The sequence below is a fragment of the Lutra lutra genome, chromosome 4 (assembly GCF_902655055.1).
Source record: "Lutra lutra chromosome 4, mLutLut1.2, whole genome shotgun sequence".
Taxonomy (NCBI): domain Eukaryota; kingdom Metazoa; phylum Chordata; class Mammalia; order Carnivora; family Mustelidae; genus Lutra; species Lutra lutra.
In genome coordinates, this window is record NC_062281.1 from 153136078 (window position 1) to 153161756 (window position 25679).

General features: G+C 40.8%; 1 protein-coding gene across 2 annotated transcripts in view; it reads left to right on the forward strand.

The window, feature by feature from the left end:
• The window catches only part of USP24 (ubiquitin specific peptidase 24), a 137312-nt gene that overhangs the window by 55754 nt on the left and 55879 nt on the right, over positions 1-25679 (forward strand). For both annotated transcript variants that reach the window (XM_047723878.1, XM_047723879.1), the window contains exons 17-32: positions 4002-4109; positions 4934-5083; positions 5709-5840; positions 6688-6799; positions 7870-7946; positions 8915-9055; positions 9219-9272; positions 10578-10693; positions 14765-14831; positions 14952-15062; positions 15914-16012; positions 16105-16278; positions 20510-20595; positions 20749-20842; positions 21854-22009; positions 25142-25239. In XM_047723878.1, the coding sequence (XP_047579834.1) occupies positions 4002-4109; positions 4934-5083; positions 5709-5840; positions 6688-6799; positions 7870-7946; positions 8915-9055; positions 9219-9272; positions 10578-10693; positions 14765-14831; positions 14952-15062; positions 15914-16012; positions 16105-16278; positions 20510-20595; positions 20749-20842; positions 21854-22009; positions 25142-25239 (1775 nt within the window). The remainder of the gene's footprint in view (positions 1-4001; positions 4110-4933; positions 5084-5708; positions 5841-6687; positions 6800-7869; positions 7947-8914; positions 9056-9218; positions 9273-10577; positions 10694-14764; positions 14832-14951; positions 15063-15913; positions 16013-16104; positions 16279-20509; positions 20596-20748; positions 20843-21853; positions 22010-25141; positions 25240-25679) is intronic.

Below are 25679 nucleotides of genomic sequence, written 5' to 3' on the forward strand. Positions count from 1 at the left end.
CTTTATAAATGGGAGGGGTCCACACCCAAGAGACTGTTCCCTGGAAATTGGCTTTTGAAAGCAGAAACCCCTTCCCACCGTCCGTTCCTTCCGTTCCTTCCTCGTGTGGCTCAGGTTCAGTGTTATTGAGCAATCCTGGTCGGTCCGCGGCATCCCTGCATTTTCGCTGCCTCTCTGCAGTCCCTCCATTCATGCCTGTTGTTTTATGACAGAACTTAAACAGCAGCAGGGCCATTTTTGGAGTCATTTTGTGAAACTCGAAAGGAGTACTCTTCATTTTTTTTTTTTTAAATCTCCCACTGCTCCCAGTAAAGAAATTCTGATGGACCATTACTTTGTTCCAAATAACAATACCTTGCATTTACATAGCACTTTCTAGTGAACTAAGTGCTCACAGATACTCTCTGAAAGTACACACGGCTGAGGGGGGCAGTGGGAAGATCAGAACCCCCTGGACATGACTCCAGGCAGGGGGGTGAGTTATATACTGCCACTAAAGGTGTTTTTCTATGCTATGCCCTTTCCTGCCAGGCAGCAAGGTGGGCTGACTGGGGATTATGTCTCCCTGCCAGGCTACACAGAAACTAAGCAAAGGGTAAGACAAGATCACCCACCTCTTACTCCCCTCCCAACCTCAGCTACCTCTGTTCCCCCCAACTGACTCCCCTCCCCTCTGCTTTTCACACTCTTAAAATTCCCAGATTCCACTGTTGTGTTCAGAAATCCTGACCTTTTTTTCTTAACTTCATTTTTGTAGATTCTGCCAGGATACCCTTGGCTCCCCTGGTCCTCTTTCCTTTGCTTCCTTTATGCCTTCCACTGTTTACCCCCAGCCCTCTCCCTCTTATTTCACTTCTTTTTGCCTTCAATTAAAAATTTAAATGTACTCATCCAAAAAAAAAAAAAAAAATTTACTAAACCAAAAAAGTCATTTTTACTCAAGTAGCAGCGTTTGCGTAACCCTAAGTCATTCTCTTAAGGCTGTCCCCAGCACAGCACCTGGCAGCTTCTAAGTAGATGTCCATCCCTTCCTCTTGATCCCTCCCCTCCACCCTGTTGAGGACACTAAAATCTTTACTTACCCAGTATAGAGTGGCCGCTACTTGCTGAAACGTGTAATTGAAAGCAAGAGTAGCAAGATGTCCTCAGTGCAGTTTCACAGTGATGTGGTTAGCACGGGAAGAAAGACTTTTTAAGAAATGTCCTCCTGTGCAAAAAATTGGTACTACGAATCTAGATAAATGGCTAGGTCCAGAAAAATAAGGCAGATGAGAAGGTGGGGATGTTTAGCTTTGAGAATGGAATTCAAGAAAGAGTATGAACGTGTTCTTCGGAGACTTAGATTGTGGTAGAGAAGTTTGATTGCACTGACTTTTTAGGTCTCCCAAGAAGTAATGGGAGGCATGTTTCAATATGAGAAGACAGTGCACTTTCGGTGAGAACAGTCTGCCATCAAGGGCACCGCCTCCTGACTCCCTCATCGTGGGAGACACCAGGAGAATAGTCGTTTAACGAAAGTGAGTGAGGGTTTAGGCATAGGCTTGCAGGCTGCACCACCTGACCTCTGAGGCTTCAGCTGATGCTCAGTGTCTGCTTCAGACATGCCGTTACCTCCTACTTACAAAACCTCAGCTCCGTTACCAGGCATTATCCAATATGCTCATTTTAATTGTTTCCCATAGTCTCTTGCCCCTTTGGTTACTAGAGAAAAATCACTTAAATTTTTCTTGTAACTTAGCAACCTAGTGTCATAGATACGATGAAATAAATAACATCTTTCCTGTTTGCTAAACTGTAGGAAGATTATATTGGAAGTACTTTTTAAATTCCAATTTTATAGGATTTCCTTAATTTTATTGACAGTGAATGACTTCCACAGGATGATTTTCTATGTTAAATAAAAATATTCTAGCCGTGATTGACTTAAGTCTTTCATAATGATGCTTTTTCAGTATATCTGATTATTTGCTGAAGGGTTCATATTTATATCCTAATGTTTATAATCATTAGTAGGTATCGGTTTGGACTTAAGCCCTTAGAGTTTTATTCTTTGTCATTTTGCAGCTGAAATATGTAGGTAGTCTTGCAAATAGTTGGCCTATAATACATACCTTATTTCTCTGATTATAAGATGCCTGTGATTGCACCCCGCATCACAGACCTAATACGTTTGCAAAGAAGAAAAAAGAAATTGCACATTTCCTTTTACCATTCGCTTGTTAAAATGCCCGCCCAGAGTCTGAATGGAAGCCTCTTTTTGGACCCGTATGCAGAGCTTCACTGGCACACTGCTTTTCAGTATCTAGAGTAGTGATTTTGACCGCTGAAATCTCCCAAGAGTGACTGTGTACTTTTGAGGCATGTGAAAGAATATGAAATTTTGTGTCCTTGTCCTTTTTGGTAAATCAGGCTGCTTTTTTTCCTTAATTGAGTTGCGATGTGTATACTACAGGATAAACAGCTTCTCTCGAATTATGGGTGTACCTTTGGACAGAGACATTTAGTGCTGGGTGACAAAGCCCTTCACCGGGTCTGACTCTGTCACACCAAATTCCCCCAGCTGTGAGAAATGCTTTAGACTGAGACCACTGGCAGTTTTCTTTGCTTTTAATTGAGTTGACAGACGCAACAGGCTAGTCAGTGTTACATCATAGTGCCATCTTTTTTATAAGAATTTTAGTAACAAATCCTTGTTCTAAATTTAAGTTAAAAAGCCATCCTTGCTTGGTGCTACAGAAATGAAGTCACAACTAAAATGACAGGTAGATGCACAAACAAATACGTTTCATATGCATATGCAGCCAAGGGTACATGCATTCAGGTAAGGACAGCTGTGTCAGAACTTACTCCTACACTTAGTGGCTGCTAAGTTACTTTTGACAGTTGTAAGAAGCGTCAATTTCAGAAATGTTGAAATTTATAAAACCTGTATCTTAGAATCCAGAAAATAGGGTATTTGGTGATTGATTGGCTGATCCTCAAGAAAACCAGTACTGTTTTTGGCAATAGCTCTCTCAAATACACATATTTGGTAGTATAGTGTTTTCCTGCCAGAGACGGAAAGTGTATTTTTCCAAAGTATTTTCTACCTCGTAAAGGTCTTCATCTGACAGAGACACTTGAAGAAGGAAGAGAAGGCTGTAAAAACAAAAGCAAAATTCAGCCTTTAAAATAAAGGCTAAGGGCTTAAAACTTCTATTCAGGTTTTTAGAGACTTAATAGATAATTTGATTAATAGTGTTAAACAGTCTTCCAAATTTTATAAATGTCTTAGTTCAAAAGATGCTGTGTATTAAAGAACAGTTCTCTTTTTAAAGATCATTTCACAAGCATCAGACTTTTCAGATATGTACTATGAAAGATCTGGATTGTCGTGTATCAGTTTCAGAAATAACATTTGAAAGTGTTATGAAAAATACAAAGTATAACTGTATAGTGGCTGTAATAATTAATAAAAATAGAATTCTCTCTTGCAAAATTGTTCTAACTAGGATGTACAAGCAGCTCCTGAGTATTTTCTTTAATATTTAGACCACTATCAGTATCTTGATCATATCATTGGTATCTTAATCGTGTAATTATAGAAAATCGTATTTCTATACCATTTTACTTATCAGCCAGCTCAGTATTATCCAGGGTAAATTTTGGCCATCAGCTTATTTCATTCCAACATGTCCTAGCAGCCTGTGCTACTTAATCTATCCTCTGAAGTTGCTAATTCCTTGTCGTCTGTTTTTTGCTGATGTACCCCTATACATTTACTGTCACTTCACATCCACTCCTGTTTGCAGTTCTTGGCCTTAGGAAATTGCATGCAGAATAAGAAGTTGAAGACTGAATTATGAATGCATGGAGATGCGCTCTAAATGAGCAGTGTGAAGAGAAAAATAATAGAATGTGTAGCCATAAAACCTAATTGACTTGGGAAATTTTTATAGCCCATAAATTTAGCCTGCCATTTATTTCTAGAAGTAACTGATGTAACTTCTTTTTAACTCTAGTCGTCTCAGCTCAATAACCCCCAGTTTGTATGGGTGGTGCCGGCTTTGCGTCAGCTCCACGAGATCACCCGCTCGTTTATAAAACAGACCTACCAAAAGCAAGACAAGGTAAGAGAAGAACACTGTTAGATGACTATCCAGTTAGATACACAGCTGTTAGAATAACGAAACTTAAAGAGATTGCTGAGTTTTAAAGTCACTATTTTACATTTTTACGATTATTAATATAGTTCATTTATAGTCTCTAATAATCTTGAGTTTAAACATCCTTCTGCTTTCATTTCGATGGATTGATTTTTTTTTTTTTTAAGATTTATTTATTTATTTCTTTGACAGAGAGAAATCACAAGTAGGCAGAAGTAGGCAGAGAGGCAGGCAGAGAGAGGGGGAGAATCAGGCTCCCTGCAGGCTCCCTGCTGGCTCCCTGCTGAGCAGAGAGTCCGATGTGGGGCTCGATCCCAGGACCCTGGGATCATGACCTGAGTCTAAGGCAGAGGCTTAACCCACTGAGCCACCCAGGCACCCCATCGACGGAGCTTTTCTTTTAATCTATCCTAACTCATTTCCTTTTTATTTCCTTAATTTATTGAAATGATTACACCAGTTTTTGAAAGTCAGAATGTGTTTGGAAAGATGTGAAGACATTTGATCTCAGGAAGATTGGGTTGTTTAAGGACCTGGATCTTCCTTGGTAGGAGAGATTTGGGAAGAAAGATCCGGAAAAGTACACAGCCAGTGAAATAGTTCTTAGGAAAGTCACCTTAAACAAACAAACAAACAAACAAAAACTCTCTAGAAGAAGAAAATTAGCAGAGAAGTTTATTCCCTTAATTTTAATTATGTGCATACTAGATGGTTTTATTTGCTTGTGTTGAACTGACAAAATTACTGCGGCTTCTCATGCCATCTTTCTTTTTGTTGTTTCTGCTAAGAGCATTATTCAAGACTTGAAGAAGAATTTTGAAATCGTGAAATTGGTAACGGGAAGTTTGATAGCCTGTCATCGACTTGCAGCCGCTGTGGCTGGACCTGGAGGCTTAACTGGTTCAACACTGGTGGACGGCCGATACACTTACCGGGAGGTATCCGCCGTTGCGCTTTTGTGTCGTGATTTACAGTGCTCATCTGGCTTTTTGCACTTGAACCATAAAAAATTACATTCATTGGGTGTCTCTCTAAAAGAGGTGGCCTGAGGTATCTTTGTAGTGACTGAACGGTTTTGTGTTTTGACTACAATCATTTTAAAACAAAAGTTGAGAAAAGTGTTATTTCTGGGTAAATCTTTCAGTAAATCACCTAAAAACTGCCTGTGATAAAGACCACCATCTTTCTTTTGTCTTTCATGGGAAATAGTAATTGTCAGTTCTCTGAAGAGTTGTTTTGTTTCTTAAATCAACTGGTTAGTAACATTGTTTTTAAAAATTAGAAGAAATCTTAACTCACCGCTTGTGAGTTTGTGGTGTTTCACTTTGAGATTGCTGAGATGATATTTTACTGACATCCTAAGTCAACTGGAATTGGTAATAGACTTCAAGTAGCTTCTACTACATTGTGCTGTCAGCTTACCAACAGATGTCTCGCATTTATATTATCCTAAATTATATGAGAAAGTGTTAGGTAGAACTTTTTTAATTAAAAAGATTTGTTCATTTTCCTTTTAGGAAGGAGCGCCTGGAGTTAACTAATTAGCATTACTTCTTTTTGCAGTATTTAGAGGCCCATCTAAAATTTCTAGCATTTTTCTTACAAGAAGCTACGCTGTATCTGGGTTGGAATCGTGCCAAGGAGATCTGGGAGTGTCTTGTGACTGGCCAGGATGTCTGTGAATTAGATAGAGAGGTAAGAAGATGGTAGTGTGGGTAAAATAAGGCAGAAGTGGGACTTAAATATTTTACCTTTTCTGGGTGTGTCATATTTTTTGTGGGTTTCACTTCTTTAATTCTAAACACTTCTCAATTTGCTAAGCATACATTGTACCAACAGGCCAGGAACTATAAGTGCTGAAAAAATATTTTATGTAATTTATATCTGTGATCTAAATATATGAGTTCTTTAGTAATTTTTATACCATTCCGGGTAAAATCAAATTCAGAGCTAGCACAGCTACAGAATTCTTATTGTGTCGTTTATGTTTTTTCTCCCTCCCATGGAACTAATTTCGAGTTACCAACCAGAACTTTGAGTCCCTGTAATGATGTTGTACCCCAGAAACACAAAGAAAAATAAATGCCTAGACAGATTTTTTAAACTATAATTAAGCAGCTGAAAGTAGATTAAACCAGGAGCAGAACACCTGACTTGGCATATTTTAACAATGAATTACTGTTTGCTCATCTCATTTTACAGAATTATAACTGCTTGATAGTATTGTTGAAAGGACTACATCTGTGCCCTTGCCTAGCACAGTCATTGGCACATACATAGCCAGGCTTGTTAATGAACATTAGTGGAGAAGCCCAAGTTTAAGTTCCATTGAACGATGTGAGTCTATATTTGCATTATCTGGGGGAAAGGTTGCTAGAACTGCTTTATTTAGTTCCAGAATACCAGGCATTTTCAGTTTTCAGTGGTATTTCATCAATAAATATTTTTGAAGGTTTAAACTTTTCTTCACTTTCCCACTTTGGAATATGTATTTGCCTGAAATGGATTTTACTTATAGGATAACATCTGTCTTGATCCACAGATGTGTTTTGAATGGTTTACAAAAGGGCAACATGATCTCGAGAGTGATGTTCAACAGCAGCTTTTCAAGGAGAAAATTCTTAAATTGGAGTCATATGAAATCACAATGAATGGTAGGAAAACAACGTAAAATCTTTTTTTCTCAGTTCTTTAAGAAATTTTTCTTCCCTCTCCCCCTAAGTCTGCTTCTCAGTCTTGAATATCCTTCTGGACTTTTCTTTACATCTCTGTATACATATGTTTATATACACAGATAATTTCCTTTTTATGTGAATGGTATATGATTAATTTTAAATTATATGGCCCGATAGCTCAAATGGTAGGATGTGTCAGTACTTCATTCCATTTTATGGCTGAATAATATTCCATTGAAATTTTATTTATCCGTCCCACATTTTATTTATCCGTCCATCAGTGGATGGACACTGAGTTGTTACCACTTTTTGGCTATGACCAATAACACTGCTATAAGCATTTATGTACAAGTTTTTGTATGGACATTAGTTTTCATTTGTCTTTGATATATACCAAGGAGTGGAATTGTATCCTGGAACTAACATTTGAACGACTGTCCAACTATTTTGCAAAGTGGCTGCACTGTTTGTAATCCTCCCAGCAGCATCTGAGGGTTTCAGTTCCTTCCCATCTTCACCAACACTTGTTACTGTCTGTCATCTTTATTCTTGCTGTGGTGTGTGTCAAGGGTTATCTCATGGTTTCAGTGTGCCTTTCCCTGATGACTGATACTAATGAGCATCTGGGCATGTGTTTATTGACTGTATGTATATACTCTTTGGAAAAATGTCTGTTCAAACCTTTTGCCCATTATAGGTTGGCTTGTCTTTATTGTTGAGCTGTATATTCTGCATAGTATCTCCTCACCAGATACACGATTTGAGAATATTTTGTCACATTCAGTGGATAGACTTTTCACACTCCTGTAGTCCTTTGAAGTACAAAGTTCTCGATTTTGATGAGACCCAGTTTATCTGTTTTTTCTGCTATTGTTTGTGCTTTTGGTACCATATCTAACAAAACATTGCCTAATCCAGGGTCTTGAAGATTTATGTCTGTTTTGTACTAAGAGTTTTACAGTTTTGGTTCTTGAGATACTTTGAGGCTTTTCATTGATTATCTGTGGTACTTAGAGTGTGTGAATTTATCTGACCCTCTGTAATTTCAGGTTTTAACTTATTTAAGACTTTTTTTGAAAATGTGAATCTTTGTGATCATCGATTGAAACGACAAGGAGCTCAGTTGGTGAGTACATTATTCTGAAATCTAGGTAATTTGGATAATCTGGTAAAACACAACAAAAGTGTTGTAATTTTGTTAAAGAATGGGCATCTCCTTGACTGCACTGACTGCAGGGCTTCTCTTAGAGCATAACGGAGGCCCCCCTTCCAGCATGGCGAGAGCACAGTTGACTCTCAAATCCCTCCATGCTTCTTGCTGACCTGGGGCAGCCAGCAGCCTCCTGTGGTTGGGTGAATGGAGGGGAGGGATCGCTTCATCGAAGCTTCTGACTCCTCAGATCTGGTAATGAATATGTTCCTAAAAAGTTACAACATCTTTAATTCTGAAGATGAATCTTTAGTTCATCGCAGTGGCAGGGATTTGGGGAGAAATTTTTAGGAACATTCCATGAATCAGGAGAATGAGGACCCATAGAATGTATATAGCATATGTTTATGTTTACATGTGGACCTTAAGAAAGGAAGACAAAACATAACTCTCTTTTCTAAGGCATAATTCTTGATTCAAGACAAAGCTTCTGGATGGCAAGAATTTTTATGAAATCTCTAAGGCCTGGATCCTGTCCCTTGAACTGAGCTTTGGGAAAACCAAATTGAGCCTCAAGGATTATTAACCACTTCTAGCCTGGCTCTCTTGCCCTTTGGAGAAAAACAACTGAATATGGCGCCCACCTCACTCCTATGTGTTTCCGCTTCTTTAGCCTGTCTGGGTGGATTTTCAGCTTGGGTTTAGCAATATCTGAAGACAACACTCCATAACTATCCCGGTTGCCATGGACATAGCCCAGTGTTTGTGTTTTTTTCTTTTTCTTTGTTTTAAAGTCCCAGATCGGTACAGCAGTGCTCTCGTGTGTAGCTTGGTTTTTGCAGACTTAACTCATGTTAACCTGAAAGGTGCGGACTGAGTAATACAGTAAAAGATCGTTGTCTGTAATTTTGGTGTACTATATGACTTTTTTTTCTTTTGGACAGTATGTAGAAAAGCTGGAATTGATAGGAATGGATTTCATTTGGAAAATAGCCATGGAATCACCTGATGAAGAAATTGCTAATGAAGCTATTCAGTTAATCATAAACTATAGTTACATTAACCTAAATCCTAGATTAAAGAAGGTGGGTGCTCGTGCACAGAACAGAAGATGATATATGTATTTTTATGGATAAGTTTTCACCCTTGGTGTGCCCCCAAATTCACTTTATTTTGATGTTTTGCTCTTAATAATGATTGCAACTAAATGTCAGACTAATTTTAATTTCTTTTATCTCTTACTTTTAGGATTCTGTATCATTACATAAGAAATTTATTGCTGATTGTTACACGAGATTAGAAGTGAGTGGTAAATCTCATTTGAACCTGTTTCTGAATTTCATTTGAGCCTCTTTTTGAAATAACTGCTTTGATGTTTTTCCTTTTATATTGGGATCATGTAAAATATTGATATTTGTGGCTGGATTCTACTAAAGAATTTGTCAACAGTACCTTATTGTCACACAGGGAACAGACATTTGCCTTGATTCCCCCAGTACAGAAGTGTCCTTTATGGGAAAGCTTTCCTTCTCTTTCCACCACCCCTCTACCCCACTCCACCCACCCCCTGTTTTGGGGTATAGGAACTGTCTTCAGAAAACAGGTCTGCTATACGTTCCACGTTTCTTTTTTTTTTAATCTTTATTTGGTTTTTAAAAATTATTTATTTATTTATTTATTTATTTAAAGATTTTGTTTGTTTATTTGACAGAGGGAGAGAGACAATGCAAGCAGGGGGAGTGGGAGAGGGAGAAGCAGGCTTCCCACTGAGCAGGGAGCCCAATGCACGGCTCGATCCCAGGACCCTGGGGTCATGACCTGAGAAGGCAGAGACTTAACCCACTGAACCACCCAGGCGCCCCACATTCCACATTTCTAATAGATTCTTTTCTCTGTTTTCTCTTTCTGTCAAGGAGTGTCATGAAAGAATTGGCTTTTCCTACCCTTCCCCATTTTCACTTGAGACTATATCTTAAATGTTACTAAAGGCCCAGAAGGACACTCAGTAGTTGGTGGTATTGATGTTCTTTGTCCATTAGAAGTCTACTGTGTGATACTATCTCACATCAGTTTCTAGTGCCTTATAGCTCCAGCATGATGGTTAAAGCATTAAACAGTCACTTTCATTCTTAACTCATGTTTAAATTTTATATCTAATGGAGAGTATTCCAAAAACGTAGGCTGCTGCCCCCAAATGTCAATAAGTTAAACCTTCTGATGATGAATATGTGCTCGAATCCATACAGAATTTTCCAGGTTGTAGACTTCCATCCAGATAGGTCATCATTGGAAACCATTTAAAATATTCAAGGACCTTAAATGAGGTACCAATTAAGTTTGAACATATGTAGAACAGTAGTTCTCCACTGGAGCTGCTCCTGCCTCCCGGAGATCGTTTGGTAATGTCCAGACATCTTTGTGGTTGTCACAGCCAGAGAGTTCCCGCTGGTACCTCGTGGTAGGTGGGTAGTGACGGGAGGTCAGAGAGGTTGCCAAACATCCTGTGAAGCCCAGAAAGCCCTCCAACAAAGGTTTCCAGCCCCAAATAGCAGTAGAGCCGAGGTTTGAGAAAACCCTGATAGAGAATGATTGGTTCCTGTTTCATAGGCAGCCAGCTCAGCCCTTGGCGGCCCCACTCTGACGCATGCTGTGACGAGAGCCACAAAAATGCTGACAGCGACTGCTATGCCAACTGTAGCAACGTCAGTTCAGTCTCCATATAGGTAAGTGCGCAGAAGTGACGGCACATCCTCGCCTGATGCAGGAGTGAGTGTGTGTGTGTGTGTGTGTGTGTGTGTGTGTGTTTTCTTTTTTCAGTTCAAAAAAATAAAAAATAACTGGCAGCTCTTTTCGGAGATGTCTCAGTTGTGGATTTCCTCCTTTTATGTCTTAATTTTTGCAAATAGTCATATCCTGAGAAATTGTATGACCCCATCATACTTCCCCAAATCTGTATGTCTTTCCCTGAAGATCTGTAGGTCATCATCACCACCACCCAAGCACTGCTCTGCCCCTCCCCTCTGCCTAGTGGACAACTTCTGTTGTTAATTTTTGGCGGGGAGGCGGTATTTAAATCACTTTACTTTGACACTGTGTAACAGGAGTAACCTACTCTTTGCAATAGACTACTAGATATATTCATTGTATGAAGAGCAGTTTTCTCCTTGTGCCCAAATCAGGGCATTTACAGCATAAGCAAAATGAAATGGCAAATGATGGTTAGTTAAAATTGTGCATTATAATATCATCATAGTTGAAATATTATTTTCTTAAAATTTTTTTCTCAAAATAACTTTTTTTTCACTTATTAATTTTAAATTTTATTTTTTATAAACATATTTTTATCCCCAGGGGTACAGGTCCGTGAATCGCCAGGTTTACACACTTCACAGCACTCACCATAGCACATACCCTCCCCAATATCCATAACCCCTCCCCCCCTCTCCCAACTCCCCTCCCCCCATCAACCCTCAGTTTGTTTTGTGAGATTAAGAGTCACTTATGGTTTGTCTCCCTCCCAATCCCATCTTGTTTCATTTATTCTTCTCCTACCCCCTTAACCCCCCATGTTGCATCTCCTCTCCCTCATATCAGGGAGATCATATGATAGTTGTCTTTCTCCGATTGACTTATTTCGCTAAGCATGATACCCTCTAGTTCCATCCACGTCGTCGCAAATGGCAAGATTTCATTTCTTTTGATGGCTGCATAGTATTCCATTGTGTATATATACCACATCTTCTTTATCCATTCGTCTGTTGATGGACATCTAGGTTCTTTCCATAGTTTGGCTATTGTAGACATTGCTGCTATAAACATTCGGGTGCACGTGCCCCTTCGGATCACTTCAAAATAACTTTTATTAAGAACTTCATCACCAAATATTTGTGTTGTAGTTTTGAACTGATGTCTGTGACCACATTACTGTGTTTAGTGTTGACAGATATTACCAGGGAAATCTGAGCTCGGTATTTGCTATAGTTGTTTGCTGTGGTAAGGAACGAAGATGAGTATTCAGGAACGTTAGACTGAAGGAGCTCAAATGCTGCTGTGAGGTTTTACAAGCACTTCGTTCTTAGCAGCCCTAAACTGGTGGTGCCCAGGAAACTTTGGCAGGTGCTCCCAACAAGGCTTACTTTGCTGCCCTCTAGTGATGGGTACTCAGATTGTCATTTTCTACTCTTGGAAGGTCTTTGTATTTGTTCATTTACAGTTCTTTTTTTCTTTTTAAAGCCTTCCTTTAGAAAAGGAGTCAAAACAATTAAGTCCTTATATTCTTCATCTTTTCATCTTTTTTAAAAAATGATTTGAGTACTAAGTAGCGATATTTTGCTAACATGAGAGATGCCAATACAACTCAGCCCTCTTGGAGCTCTTTTTAAAATGCCAGAAGAGGGGCGCCTGGGTGGCTCAGTGGGTTAAAGCCTCTGCCTTCGGCTCAGGTCATGATCCCAGGGTCTTCGGATCAAGCCCCGCATCAGGCTTTCTGCTCAGCAGGGAGCCTGCTTCCCCCTCTCTCTGCCTGCCTCTCTGCCTGCTTGTGATCTCTGTCAAATAAATAAAATCTTAAAAAAATAAATAAATAAAAATAAAATGCCAGAAAGTGGGGCCTCTGGCTGGCTCAGTTGGTAGAGCACACAACTCTTGATCTTGGGGTTGTGAGTTTGAACCTCACATTGCTTGTAGAGATTACTTAAAAATAAAATCTTACAAGAGCACCTGATTGGCTCAGTTGCTTAAGCATCTGCCTTTGGGTGAGGTCATGATCCCAGAGTCCTGGGATGTAGCCCCACTCTCCTCCCTGTTTCTTTCTCTGTCTCTCTCTCTCTCTCTTTCAAATAAATAAATAAAAACTTTAAAAAATAAAACCTTACCAAAAATAGTTAAAATAGTAGAAAGTGATTATAGATTCAGCTCATGATAAAAACACTAACATGACCTTTGCATTCCCACATTGATGGAAGTGTATTTCAAATAAGACTTTCGTGGAGAATGTGCATTGAGAATTCCTAATTACATGTTTGTAAGATGTGGTCCATCCCTGCCTAGGTCCTTAATGATTCACTTGTCTGACAAACCAGAAGAGAAATGCATTAATGAACTATTGGATTGGGCTATTGGATTAGGATTTCCAAACTGGAACATCTTTGAATAAGTGTGTTTTCTGTTTTTCTCTTTTTACTAAGTGATTTTTATTCTGAATCAGTTCATGTTTGAATGCGTACAGAGCAAAATTATAGGATCATCTTTTTCTTGTTAAAAACTCTAAACACTTTTAATAAGAATATAAAATTTCAAACTTGCATTTGAACCAGGACATTGTAGTCAATCTTATTTCACTGGTTTTGGAAGGACTTCTCAGTGACTGTAATTGTCCCATCTTTGGGGGGGGCAGGAGTTATTCCCTCCTCTACACAGTGTTCTGTGATGCTGTCTGTGATTTAATTCATTATTGAGGCATAATTAAATTCACTCATTCACTTACTATTAACACTTAGATATTTCCTAAGGATTTTCCATCTCAGTATCAAATTCTAGTCTTGCCCATAGCTGGAAAGGATTTAGAACTCTGTTAAATGTATTTAACAGAACTATTAAAATGTGTTTAATAAATGCTTTTTATTTGTTTTTTTTTTAAGATTTTATTTATTTATTTAACAGAGAAATCACAAGTAGGCAGAGGGGGTGGGGGAAGGGAAGCAGGCTCCCCACCAAGCAGAGAGCCCAATGTGGGGCTCAATCCCAGGACGCTGAGATCATGACCTGAGCTGAAAAGGCAGAGGCTTAACCCACTGAGCCATCCTGTCGCCCCTAATCAATTCTTTTTAAAGTGAAATTTCCAATACTGCTGATCAGCAAACCGGACCAATTGTTAGAAAATGGTAGTACCTTTTTTTTCAGATTTAGAAATACCTGTATTTGAAATGCCTAGATTTTCTGGAATAGCACATGTTTCAATTAAGGGCACTTGGATTTTCATCTCTTGATGTTAACACGTGTAATGTTCTCTTTCCTAAAATATGGAGCTGTGAATGTATAAGCTTGCTGCATGTCGGAGTCCTGTGAATTCAGATAATTAGTAATACACCCTGAGTCTGACCAAAAGGGACCTCAGGTCTCATTTTCAGGTGTGCTAGAGCTCCACACTTCCTGGCCATATGTTTCCTGTTCTAGAGATGGTTGTCTCTCAATGCCTGATGACTTCTTAAGTACTTGGAAAACCAGTGGAATAATAAATTCTTACGCTGTATATCTTACTTACACAGAATGTTCTTTTAAACCAGATAAACAATTGTTTATCCTTCACTTCCTCTTCATCCTCTGGCTCATTAAAACAGCAGGTGTTATTTGTGGTAGACTTACTGGCTTTTATTCGTCTTCTGATTTTCAGGTAGGTCAGAATTTGGTAGCACTTGGTCCATGTTTTACCAAATCATGTGGCGTATTTTAGTTGTAAGATTGTGAGACTCAAACTCACTGATAGTTTATTCTTGGGGATTGATGGACAAATAGACCTGGAGACCCAGGTCCTCTCTTTATATATAGAACAGCTGTTTACAAAGAGAGGAGAAGACAGGGGAGGAGAGATGCTGTCCTCCCTGACTCTATGGGTGTGTCCCAGCTGTGAGCTGGTTGAGCCACCCCTCTCCCCACCTTGGGTACAGGGGAAGTTTAGTCTCTGCAGATTTCAGCCTTTGACCAGTGAGTGCTAACTGTGTGGGTTTGAGTGAAGCAGACCGGAATCGAGCAATTCTTTTCATATATGTTCCAAAAAAATTTTTTTTAATCTGTAGATCCACTAAACTCGTAATAATCGAGAGATTGCTGCTTCTGGCCGAACGCTACGTGATCACTATAGAGGTAAGCCTGTCTTTTTAAAGCCACTTTATCGTTGTATCGTTAGATTCGTTGCATTAGGTGTGTGTTTCTAAGATATTTCAGTGACGCACTACGCCTGACTTGCTTGACTTCTTTTTCAAGGATTTTTACTCTGTTCCACGAACTATTCTACCTCATGGGGCCTCATTTCATGGACATCTTTTAACTCTCAATGTTACGTATGAGTCTACCAAAGATACCTTCACTGTAGAGGTAGGTTTGCGCTGAGCCCAGGGGCCATTCTCAGATTGTCTTGTTACTTTCTCGAGAGCAGTGCGGACTGGGATAGCTGCATGAGGTACAAGCTGTTTGGTCAACAAATTCAGACTAAACACCGGCAGTGAAAGGGAAATGATGGGGTAGGCCTGAAAGTAGGTGTGTGATACAGTATCGGTTGGTAATGGGTTTTATAAGGAGTAAGAATAAAGCTGGATGATTCGGTAGAGAGTGGTGCATATATGTGAAATGTCTTTAAAAAAAGATGGGCAGGGGGGCGCCTGGGTGGCTCAGTTGGTTAAGCTGCCTTTGGCTCAGGTCATAATCCTGGAGTCTCAGGATCAAGTCCCACATCAGGCTCCCTGCTTGGCAAGGAATCTGCTTCTCCCTCTGACCTCTCTTCTCTCATGCTCTTTTTCTCATCCTTTCTCTCTCTCAAATAAATAAAATCTTGGAAAAAAAAATGGGCAGGGAAGTTCTCTCTGAGATGGTGACATTTGAGCAAAGATGGAATGAAGTGACAGCAAGTTGTTTCTGGGGAAGAACATTCCCAGTGAAGGGAGCAGCAGGGACAGAGGCCCTGCCGTGGGACTTGGGTGGCTTGTTCGGTGACAGGCAGGGTAGCTGGTGGTGGAGTGTGCAGAGAACAGGAGAGTGTGGAGACTCCGCAGTAGGGCTTGAGATTTGATTCCACGAGATGGTGAGGTAGTACAGGGGTGAGAAGATGGACATTGAATTACTGTGAAAGGGGAGACTTGTCTGTGGGGTCTCTTCCGTGTTCCCGGCTTCTGGGATGGCGGTCGGCACCCAGTCCCTCCTCACAAGCGGTGTTTGATCTGATCATGCAGGCCCACAGTAATGAGACCATAGGGAGCGTGCGGTGGAAGATAGCCAAGCAGTTGTGTTCGCCTGTGGACAACATACAGATATTTACCAATGACAGTCTGGTAGGTCTGCGCCAGCCGTCTGGCCCTTCAGCATGACAGCCATACCTTTGTCCCCCTTTCCCTCCCACTAATTAAGAAACCACTTTTTGCAGCTGACGGTGAATAAAGATCAAAAGCTCCTCCACCAGCTGGGCTTTTCTGATGAACAGATCCTCACAGTGAAGACTTCAGGCAGTGGGACCCCATCCGGGAGCTCGGCGGACTCCTCGACCAGCTCCAGTAGCAGCGGCAGCGGGGTCTTCAGCTCCTCGTATGCCATGGAGCAGGTACGGGGGTGGCGGGGGCATCCACGGGCAGGTCAGGTTGGTCATCTTCATACTTGGGCCTGTGGCCCACATAGGCTCGGTGGGCTGGGTCCTTTTCTATTGGACAAGTCCTGACTGATGAGGTTCCTCCAAAGGGAACAGCAGGCATAGACAGAGGAGAGCTCAGAGGATGGAGCCAGGGAGCTCCTTTGTGTAGAGATCGAGGGTGGAGAGGACCCGGCTGGGCAGATGACAGAGTAGCCAGAGAGGAAGGGGAGAGCCGAGGACTCTGTCTTCAAAATGCATCTCGAATCTAGCTACTCTTGTCTGCCTCCATGGCTTCCACATGGGTCCAGGCAGTTGTCATGCCTCACCTGAAGGATTTTGGCCATGTCGGCCTGCTCTCTCAGCTCTGCCCCAACACCGCTTCAGTGTCTCCTCTGTGCAGCGCCAGCAGCCTGGGCTCTGCTTGAACGGCAGACACGTGTTGCTCCAGTGCTCCAGGGCATCGTCTCCCGCAGAGCAGGAGGCAGAGTCTGCTGGGCCCTATAGGGCTCATCTCCTGGAACTTCTCTGAGATCACCTCCCCTGACCTCCCTCCCTCCCACTGCCCCAGTTGTACTGGCCTCCGTGGTCCTTGGACTCAGTAAGGTCTTTGCACTTGCACTTCCCTGTGTCTGGAATGTTCTTCCTCAGTATCCTGGTGGTCCTCTCTCACATTCTTCAGCTTTCACTTGGATGTTGCCTTCTCAGTGAGCCTTCTTTGGCAATCCTGTTTGCATTTTTAACACCATCCCTGCACTTCGTATCTCCCTTCCTGATTTACTTTAACATAGTGTATGTTTTATCTTATTTAATGTCTCTCTCTCCCTGGTGAGATACACTTAAACGCCGTGAGAGCTGCCTTCTGTTTTGCTCATTGTTGTATCCCCAGCCCTGAAAAGAGTGCCTAGAACATAGTAAGTACTCAATTAGTATTTGCCCAGTGATTCCATGAATCTGCCCATTTACTTGGTACCCTTTGTGGGTCAGGACAGAGCTTGGTACCAGAGACAGAAGATGGGCCTGGTTCTGCTTCTTCACTTTTTCAGTCTAGAAATTAAGATCACACCAGACATCATGTAAAGATACTTAAACAGCACGTGAGGTTTTTTTCCATAGTTATATGTATTGCTTTAATTCTAAATAGAAGATTTTTGTGTACTGTCATTTTTTTCTAACTTACCATAAACTTACCATAGATCTCAAGAACTCCTCGGGGCTAGTATTAGTGTAATGGGTTTTTTTCTTTTTTTTTTTAAGTGGCTACACTTATGTAATAGGAAGAATTTAAGAAAGCTCCCACTCAGAGTAGTATTATAACAGTTAATCAACAGCAGAAACAATGTACAAGCATGCCTTCACTCATTGCGTTTTGCACATGGTATGTTTTTTATAAATCGAACTTGGTGCCAACTCTGTACCAACCAAGTCCACTGGTGCCATTTTCCCAACAGCATTTGCTGACTTTGTGTGTCTGTGTCACATTTTGGTACTTCTCACAGTATTTTAAACTTTTTCATTCTTATATTTGTCATATATAAGTCATGTCATGATGATCTATGGTCATTGATCGGTGGTGTTATTATTGTAATTATTTTGGGGCACCACAAACCGTGCCCGTGTAAGACAGCAAACTTCAGAGATGTTATGTGTGTTCTGACTGCTCCACAGCTAGCTGTTCCCACACCTCTCTCCCTCTCCTTGGGCCCTTTATTCCCTGAAACAAACAGTATTGAAATTAGGCCAATTAATAACCCTCTAATGGCCTATGAGAGTTCAAGTGGGAGGAAGAGCTATACGTCTCACTTTAAATCAAAAGCTAGAAATGATTAAGCTTAGAAAGGCAGGTCAGAAGCAGAGTTAGTGAAGCTGAAAGTGAAGCCTCTTGCACCAAACACCTAGCCAGGCAGCACAGTAGTATGCCTGTGAAAGCAAAGGAAGAGTTCCTGCAGGAAACTGAGAGTGCTGCTCCAGGGAACACACGGATGATAAGAAAGTGGAACAGCCTTACTGCCGATGTGAAGAGTGAGTGAGCCGTCTCGATAGAAGAGCAAACCAGCCACCACATTTCCTTAAGGCAGGTCTGACCTAGAGCAAGGCCCGAGCCCTCCTCCATTCTGTGAAGGCTGAGGGATGTGAGGAAGCTGCAGAAGGAAGGTTGGAAGCAGCAGAGGTGGGTTCGTGAGGTTTAGGGAAAGAAGCCGCCTCCATAACGTAGAAGTGGAGGATGAAGCAGCCAGTGCCCGTGTAGACGCCACAGCAGGTGATCTGGAAGTTCTGGCTCGGATCATTCGTGAAAGTGGATGCACTGAACAACAGAAGTTCAGTGTAGACGGAGCAGCCTTCTGTCAGGGGAAGATGCCGTGTGAGACGTCCACAGCGGCAGAGAAGTCAGCGCCTGGCCTCAAAGCCCCAAAGGCCGGGCTGACTCTCGTGGGAGGGGCTCATGCAGCTCGTGACTTTATGTTTAAGCTGGTGCTTTTCATAAAGCCCCAGGACCCTCAAGAATTTTGCTAAATCTATACTTTAGTGTTCTGTAAACAGAACAACGAAGCCTGGATGATAGCATACTTGTTTACAAGATGGTTTACTGAGTATTTTAAGCCCCCTGTTGAGACCTCCTCAGAAAAAAAGATTCCTTTCAAAATATTCCTGCTCACTGACAGTACATCTGGTCACCCAAGAGCCGTGATGGAGACGGACAAGGTAAGTGTTCGAATGCCTCTGACACGGCATCCGTTCTGCGGCCCATGGATCACGGAGTCATTCCGGCCTTCTGATTAAGAGATTCAGTTCATAAGGCTGTCACTGCCACAGTGATTCCTCTGGTGGCTCTGGGCAAAGTGAAATAAAAACCTTCCAGAAAGGATTCACCATCCTAGAACATCCGTGATTCATGGGAAGAGGTCAGGATAGCAACATGAGCAGGAGTTTGGAAGAAGTTGGTTCCAGCCCTCATGGGCGACTCTGAGGGGTCAGGACGTCAGGGAGGAAGTGACTGCAGATGGGGCAGAAGGAGCAAGAGAACGGGAAGCGGAGGCTGAAGGTGGGACTGCGCAGCCGCCCTCTCAGGGTAAAACTTGAGGGTGAGCAGTTGCTTCTTACAGATGAACAAAGAAGGTGGTTTCCTGGGAGGGAATCTACTCCCGGTGAAGATGTCGTGAAGGTGGTTGAAATGACACCAGAGGATTCACAATATCACAGAAACTTGGTTCGTGTAGCAGCAGCAGGGTCTCATAGAATTGACTCCAATTTTGAAAGAAGTTCTGTGGGTAAAATGCTGTCAAACAGCATCGCGTGCTACAGAGAAATCGTTCTTGGAAGGAAGAGTCAGTCTATGCAGCCAACTTCCCGGTGGTCTAATTCTAAGGAACTGCCGCAGCCACCCGCATCCGTGGGCAGCCATCACCACCGAGACAAGCTCCTCCCCCAGCAGAAAGATCACAACTTGCCGAAAGCTCAGATGATGGGTAGCGTTCTTTAGCAATAAAGTCCTTTTTAATTAAGACATATACATTGTTTTAGACACGATGCTACCGTACGCTTAATAGACTTAATATCCACTGAAAAACAAAAAAAAATTCATTTGACTCTTGCAATATTTGCTTTCTCACCGTGGTCTCGTTGTGAATCTGTGATATCTGCAGTACACCTGTACATAGTAGCATCTTCTAGCTTAACATTTCCAAATCGTCTCCTGTTTATCTGAAATTTATTAAAAAATGTTCCCTTATATGTGACAATCTACAGCGACATCCAGTTTCCTATCTTTATATTCAGAAAATAGTACTTTAGTCACATCTGAGCTTCCTCTACCTGTTGTCTGGAGTGTGTATATCCATGTACTACTTTCATTTTGCTTTTCAGTCAATCATTGCCTTGTTTGCTCCTGACGAGCTCTGATCAGCTTTCAGTGGAGTCTGCTGTCCATTCTATTAATTGTACCTGCCCATCATTTTACTTCTCTTCCACTGCCTGCCTTTTGGCACCTTAATCCCTCACCAGCAGGTGGATGGGGAGAGCCCAGGTAATAGTCTCTAGAAGGTTGTGGTCCCGCCAGTCTCTGTTCCTCAGGTGAGCACACTGCTGCCCTCAAGCTTTGTGGCAGCCACTCGTTCAGAAGTTGTAATTTTATTGTTGGCATATTTGATGAGATAAAAGAGAAAATGTTTTTGTCAGTTTGTATTTACAGTATGCTTTTTTCCCTCAGGAGAAATCCCTCCCTGGCGTTGTGATGGCACTCGTATGTAATGTGTTTGACATGCTTTACCAGCTTGCCAATCTGGAGGAGCCAAGGTAAATATAAACATGTATGAGACTTGAAAGAGAGAAAGTTATTAAGGTTAGGGAACTAAGTACATTTTGACTTGACTTTACATTTGTTGGGAACAAATGACTTTGGTTTTGAAACTGGCTAATGTTGAAAAATTTTTATTTGCAAAATTTCAGGATAACTCTACGAGTACGAAAGCTGCTGCTCTTGATACCCACTGACCCAGCCATTCAGGAAGCCCTGGATCAACTTGATTCCTTGGGAAGAAAGGTATGAGTGTCCTCGACTTCAGTGACCTGGAAATTTTAATGTCACAAGTCAGCAGAAATACACCTGAAATCACTTTCAGGCCATATGGTACCCAATAACAGCTCTTCTTTAAAAAAAATACCTTTGTTGTAAATGGAAATCAGAACTTCATGTAGACTTTTAAAAGACCTAGAGTCAATAATGACATCAAATTTTAGAATTGGAAGAGCCTTTAATATCATGTACATCCATGTTCTTCTTTTTCTGGATTAAGATACTGAAGCCCAGAGAGATGAAGTGTCTTGTCCAGGATCAGACTCTAGTCCTGATTCAGTGGAGACATTTTTCTTCTGTCATGACAGCTCTCTGAATGTGATTGTTGCCTGTGTTTGAGTTGCTTGCTTAATTATATTATCATTTAATTTTTTTCCACAGTTGATATTTAAAGTTCATCTCAATTTCTAGAATGTTCTTCCTCAAAAATTTTATTATATGTATTAAAATTATATTCTGCCTATAATGTTTAATTATGTTCTCAGAATAAATTCACGTAGAACAGAGTTGTTAGCACTATGGTACAAACTTGTTTCAGTGGTTGAAGTTTCGTTAGGTCATAGTGTTGTCATACACGGCTTAGGTATTTGCAGGGAGAAGAAAAAAACAAATGTAACCGCAAAACCTATCACTAGTGCTAGCTAAAAACATGTTCAGAGCTTCTACAAGTTAATAATTTTATTATCAGTACTTAGTAGTAGAGATTTATAAAACACAGAAACAAATAAAAGCGACCTTGGTAGTGTTACCTAGAAGACACTCTCAGTCAGGTTCCTGTAGGGTTGAGATGTGTGATGGAATTCAATCTTTTGTTAATGATTATCAAGTGATGTGTCCTTGAGGTTAATTTGTAGGAAATCACTTTGGTGCGATTATATTAAAGAGGAAGAGAACGTTAGAGTGCACACTGAGGTATGTTTCTCTTTAACTTGTGCTTTTAACACATACATCCTTTGTTTTCATTCTTTAAAACCTCAGAAGACATTACTGTCTGAAACGAGTTCTCAGTCCTCAAAGTCTCCATCCCTAGCCTCCAAGCAGCAGCATCAGCCAAGTGCCAGCTCGATTTTGGAAAGTCTGTTTCGGTCCTTTGCTCCAGGAATGTCTACCTTCAGAGTGCTCTACAACTTGGAAGTAAGAAGTCTCATTTTTTTTTTTGTTTCATCCGAGCTGTTTTTGTTTGCACATTCATGTTTTAGATGTCAGAGATAAGTATTTTTATTGGATGATCTGTGAAAAAATTAGTTTTGGAAAAAAAAAGTAAAAAACAGAACATAAACTGAACTATCTTGGGTTTTTCTGGGCTTAGAAAAGGCTTAGTTTTTGTTTTGTTTTGTTTTGTTTTTTCCACTTTATTCCTGTGCGCACTGTTACACTCGCAAAACCACTTGTAAATTAATAATGAGGAAGCCTTATGTAATAAAATATGCCATTCTCTTCCTCTGGAACTTTAGCGAGTCTATTTGATACGGTTGTTATCCTCAGCCTTCTTGTTATTGAATGCATCCTAACTTTAAAAAACGATTGTAATTTGTTTTCATAAATGAAGCTGTGAGGAGTTTGTCAGAAAATACATTAACTTTATCATTTCAAGGTTTTTAAAAAAAAGGCTTTTGGAAGAATTTAAGCAAAAGAATATTTTTATTACCCTCTTTCCAAAAAGTGGCTTTAAACTAGTAGATTAAGTTCAATAATCATTTACTGTTTAGTGTCTGCAAGTCATTGTGGTAGTTAAAGGAGTACAGTTGAAAAGACAGGGTATCTGCTCCATGATGTTGAGTAAGATCTAAGAGAGGCTACGTACTCTGAGTCATGAGAGCAGAGTGGTAACGGGCAATGGGGGAGAGTGAGCAGGTAGAAACACTCCAGTCTTAGAGGGTGAGAGGTTAGACCTTCTTGCCGTTTTAGGTCTGGAGGAAATAAAGCCCTAAGTGATTTTGCTTTGCCCCAAGTTTTATTTCATCTGGCGGTCTAATTCAGTACATAAATATATTCATTCATTTTTCTGCATCACTTGTTGCTCTTGTGGTCAAGCTGTGCTCTTTCATATTGGCCTTAAAGTAATCATTCTTGGAAGAAATGTGTTGGGCTCAAAAGGAGAAAATATTTAGCAAATGTTTTTAAAAGAAAGCTTGTCTTTATTTAATGTGGGCATTGAAAAATACATGTATATGATATTTTAAGACAGAAAATTGCCCAGAAATTTTTGGCCAGTTTAAGCTTATAAATTTTGCAATACCTGCCAGATTTGTCATTTGGTTTTGAATCTTGTCTTAAAAAAAGTTAAGGTGTAAACCTTAACACCCACATTGAGAGCACCCAGAAGAGCAGAGTGGTCCAACCATGAGTCTCGCTTGTCATGAACTACCTGGATTGCATTATCTTAGAACCAAAGGCCAATAGTAGTAAAATACCTCCAGCACAATTACAGGACTTTTGATTAAGTGGGAATTCCTTTGAGAGGTTGTTTGTGTTTGGCGGGGGGTTATGGGTTATGTTTTGTTTTTGTTATTTTTGCCTTAGACAACACAAAACATTTGGAAAACTGAACACTTTCAAAAGCACTCATTTTGGGGCACCTGGGTGGCTTAGTCAATTAAGTGTCCGACTCAGTTTAGGCTCAGATCCTGATCTCAGGGTTGTGAGATGGAGCCCCACATTGGGCTCTGTGCTCAGTGTCTGCTTGATAGTCTCTCTCCCTCTGCCCTTCCTGCTCATGATCTCTCTCTCTCTCTTTCTCTTAAGTAAATCTTTAAAAATCTTTTTTTTTTTAAAGCACTTCTTTTTACTGAACCCTGAAAGGTTAATTTCTTTGCATTTTAGTCTTCAAGTTACATTTGCCTACTAGGAAGCTTTAAAGTGGCTGTTCCAGATACTTATTTCTTTGAAGAAATCTTCCACCTTCACTAAATTGCTCTCCATTAAAAATGGGGAATACATGTACGTGGCTGTCAACTCACAGGAAGGGTTAGAAAAGCAGAGGGCTCCCTTCTCCCATGCAGTGCTGATAATCTGAGACCTATGAGCCTGTTTCCCAAAGAATACTTTAGGAAGAAAAAAATCTACGCACATAAAACCCATGGATTCATAGAAGCATTTGCCAGAATAGAAAAGGATCTTGAGTGTATCTATTTTTTTTAAGATTTTATTTATTTATTTGACAGACAGAGATCACACGTAGGCAGAGAGGCAGGCAGAGAGAGGGGGAGGAGAAAGCAGGTTCCCTGCTGAGCAGAGAGCCTGATGTGGGGCTCGATCCCAGGACCCTGAGATCATGACCTAAGCCAAAGGTAAAGGCTTAACCCACTGAGCCACCCAGGCGTCCCTGAGTATATGTTTTTAAAACCTTGGAAAAATTGAGGCAGTGGGTTCCTTTTCTTTTTCCTTAATTTTTAAATCATAACAACCAAATGAGCAGTTGGTTGCTAAATACTTAATAAGTATTTACTAAGTATTTCATAAGTTATCTGCCATACCAGAATTTTCAGTTTTTTCCTTTAGGTACATATGTCAGTGCCATAACGGGGGCAGGGATTTAGGAGGGAGGCACATCTGGGTTCGAGGTCACTTAGCCTTTTGGGTCTCAGTCTTTACTTGTAAAGTAAAATACATACCTCATATAAGAACTTCCTTTTATGCCTACTGTTGTATGTGGTCAGTAAATAGTAGGAGTTTCAGAATCATTATTGGCTCATCTAGCTTTTTTTTTTTTTTTTTTAAGATTTTATTTATTTGAGAGAGAGAGAGTGCACAAGCAAGGTCCAGGGCGGCGGGAGAAGGACAAGCAGACTCCCCTCTGAGCAGAGAGCCCAACAACAGAGCTGCATCCTAGGATCCAGAGATCATGACCTGAGCCAAAGGCAGATGCTTTGCTAACTGAGCCACCCAGGCGCCCCTCAGCTAGCATTTTTAAGGAATGGGCTATTTTACAGAAAACTTAACCTACTTTTTCAAAAATCTGTCTAACATACCACATCATCTTATCTAAGCCTGAGACATCCAGCTTTGCTAGTTTCCTAAAAAGAACATACAAGCTTTCTACAACAAAACAGATTTTTCTTGCTAACTAAATAGAACTTGGAAAACACGATTAGTTCAGTTGTGAAGCGTCAGCCTCCTCCTCCTGGGGGCGGGCAGGGAAATAATATGGAGCACTTACTGATACTCAGACTCGAGTTATTGGGTTGTTTTACTTAGCGAGGGAGTCATTTCTGCTGAAAATGACTATCTATTTGAGCTATCTAATTGTGCCTTTCTCTTTTCAAGGTTCTAAGCTCCAAACTCATGCCAACAGCTGACGATGACATGGCAAGAAACTGTGCAAAATCCTTCTGTGAGAACTTCCTCAAAGCAGGAGGATTGAGGTTAGAGTTTCACTGTAATGTCACATGAATTGCAAAGAATGAATAAAGTTATTGTGAATAATTTCTCCTGCCGGGCTTTGGTGATTCCTGTAAGGTGTTGTGTGAAGTGTCATGAGAGTTATAAGAAGAAGGAATGGTGTTTCAGTCTTTGGAACACTTAAATTCATTTTATGAGTTTTGGTTATTTGAGGAACTGGCGGAAGCACATCTCCTTCCCTCCGGTAGTGGGAGAGATTCCTGAGGAGAGGAGAGGAAGCAGATCTGTTTCCGCTGATCCCGCATCAGTCTGACACCGGGCAAATTTGATTCCCGGTAATGGTTTTGTAAGGCCTTATTAGTGCTGGCAATGCAGAAATAACTTAGATCTCATTCCTGCCCCTTAGAGCCTCATGGTTTAACAAAGAATAATAAACCTTTACTACAGATATCAAAACAGGCTC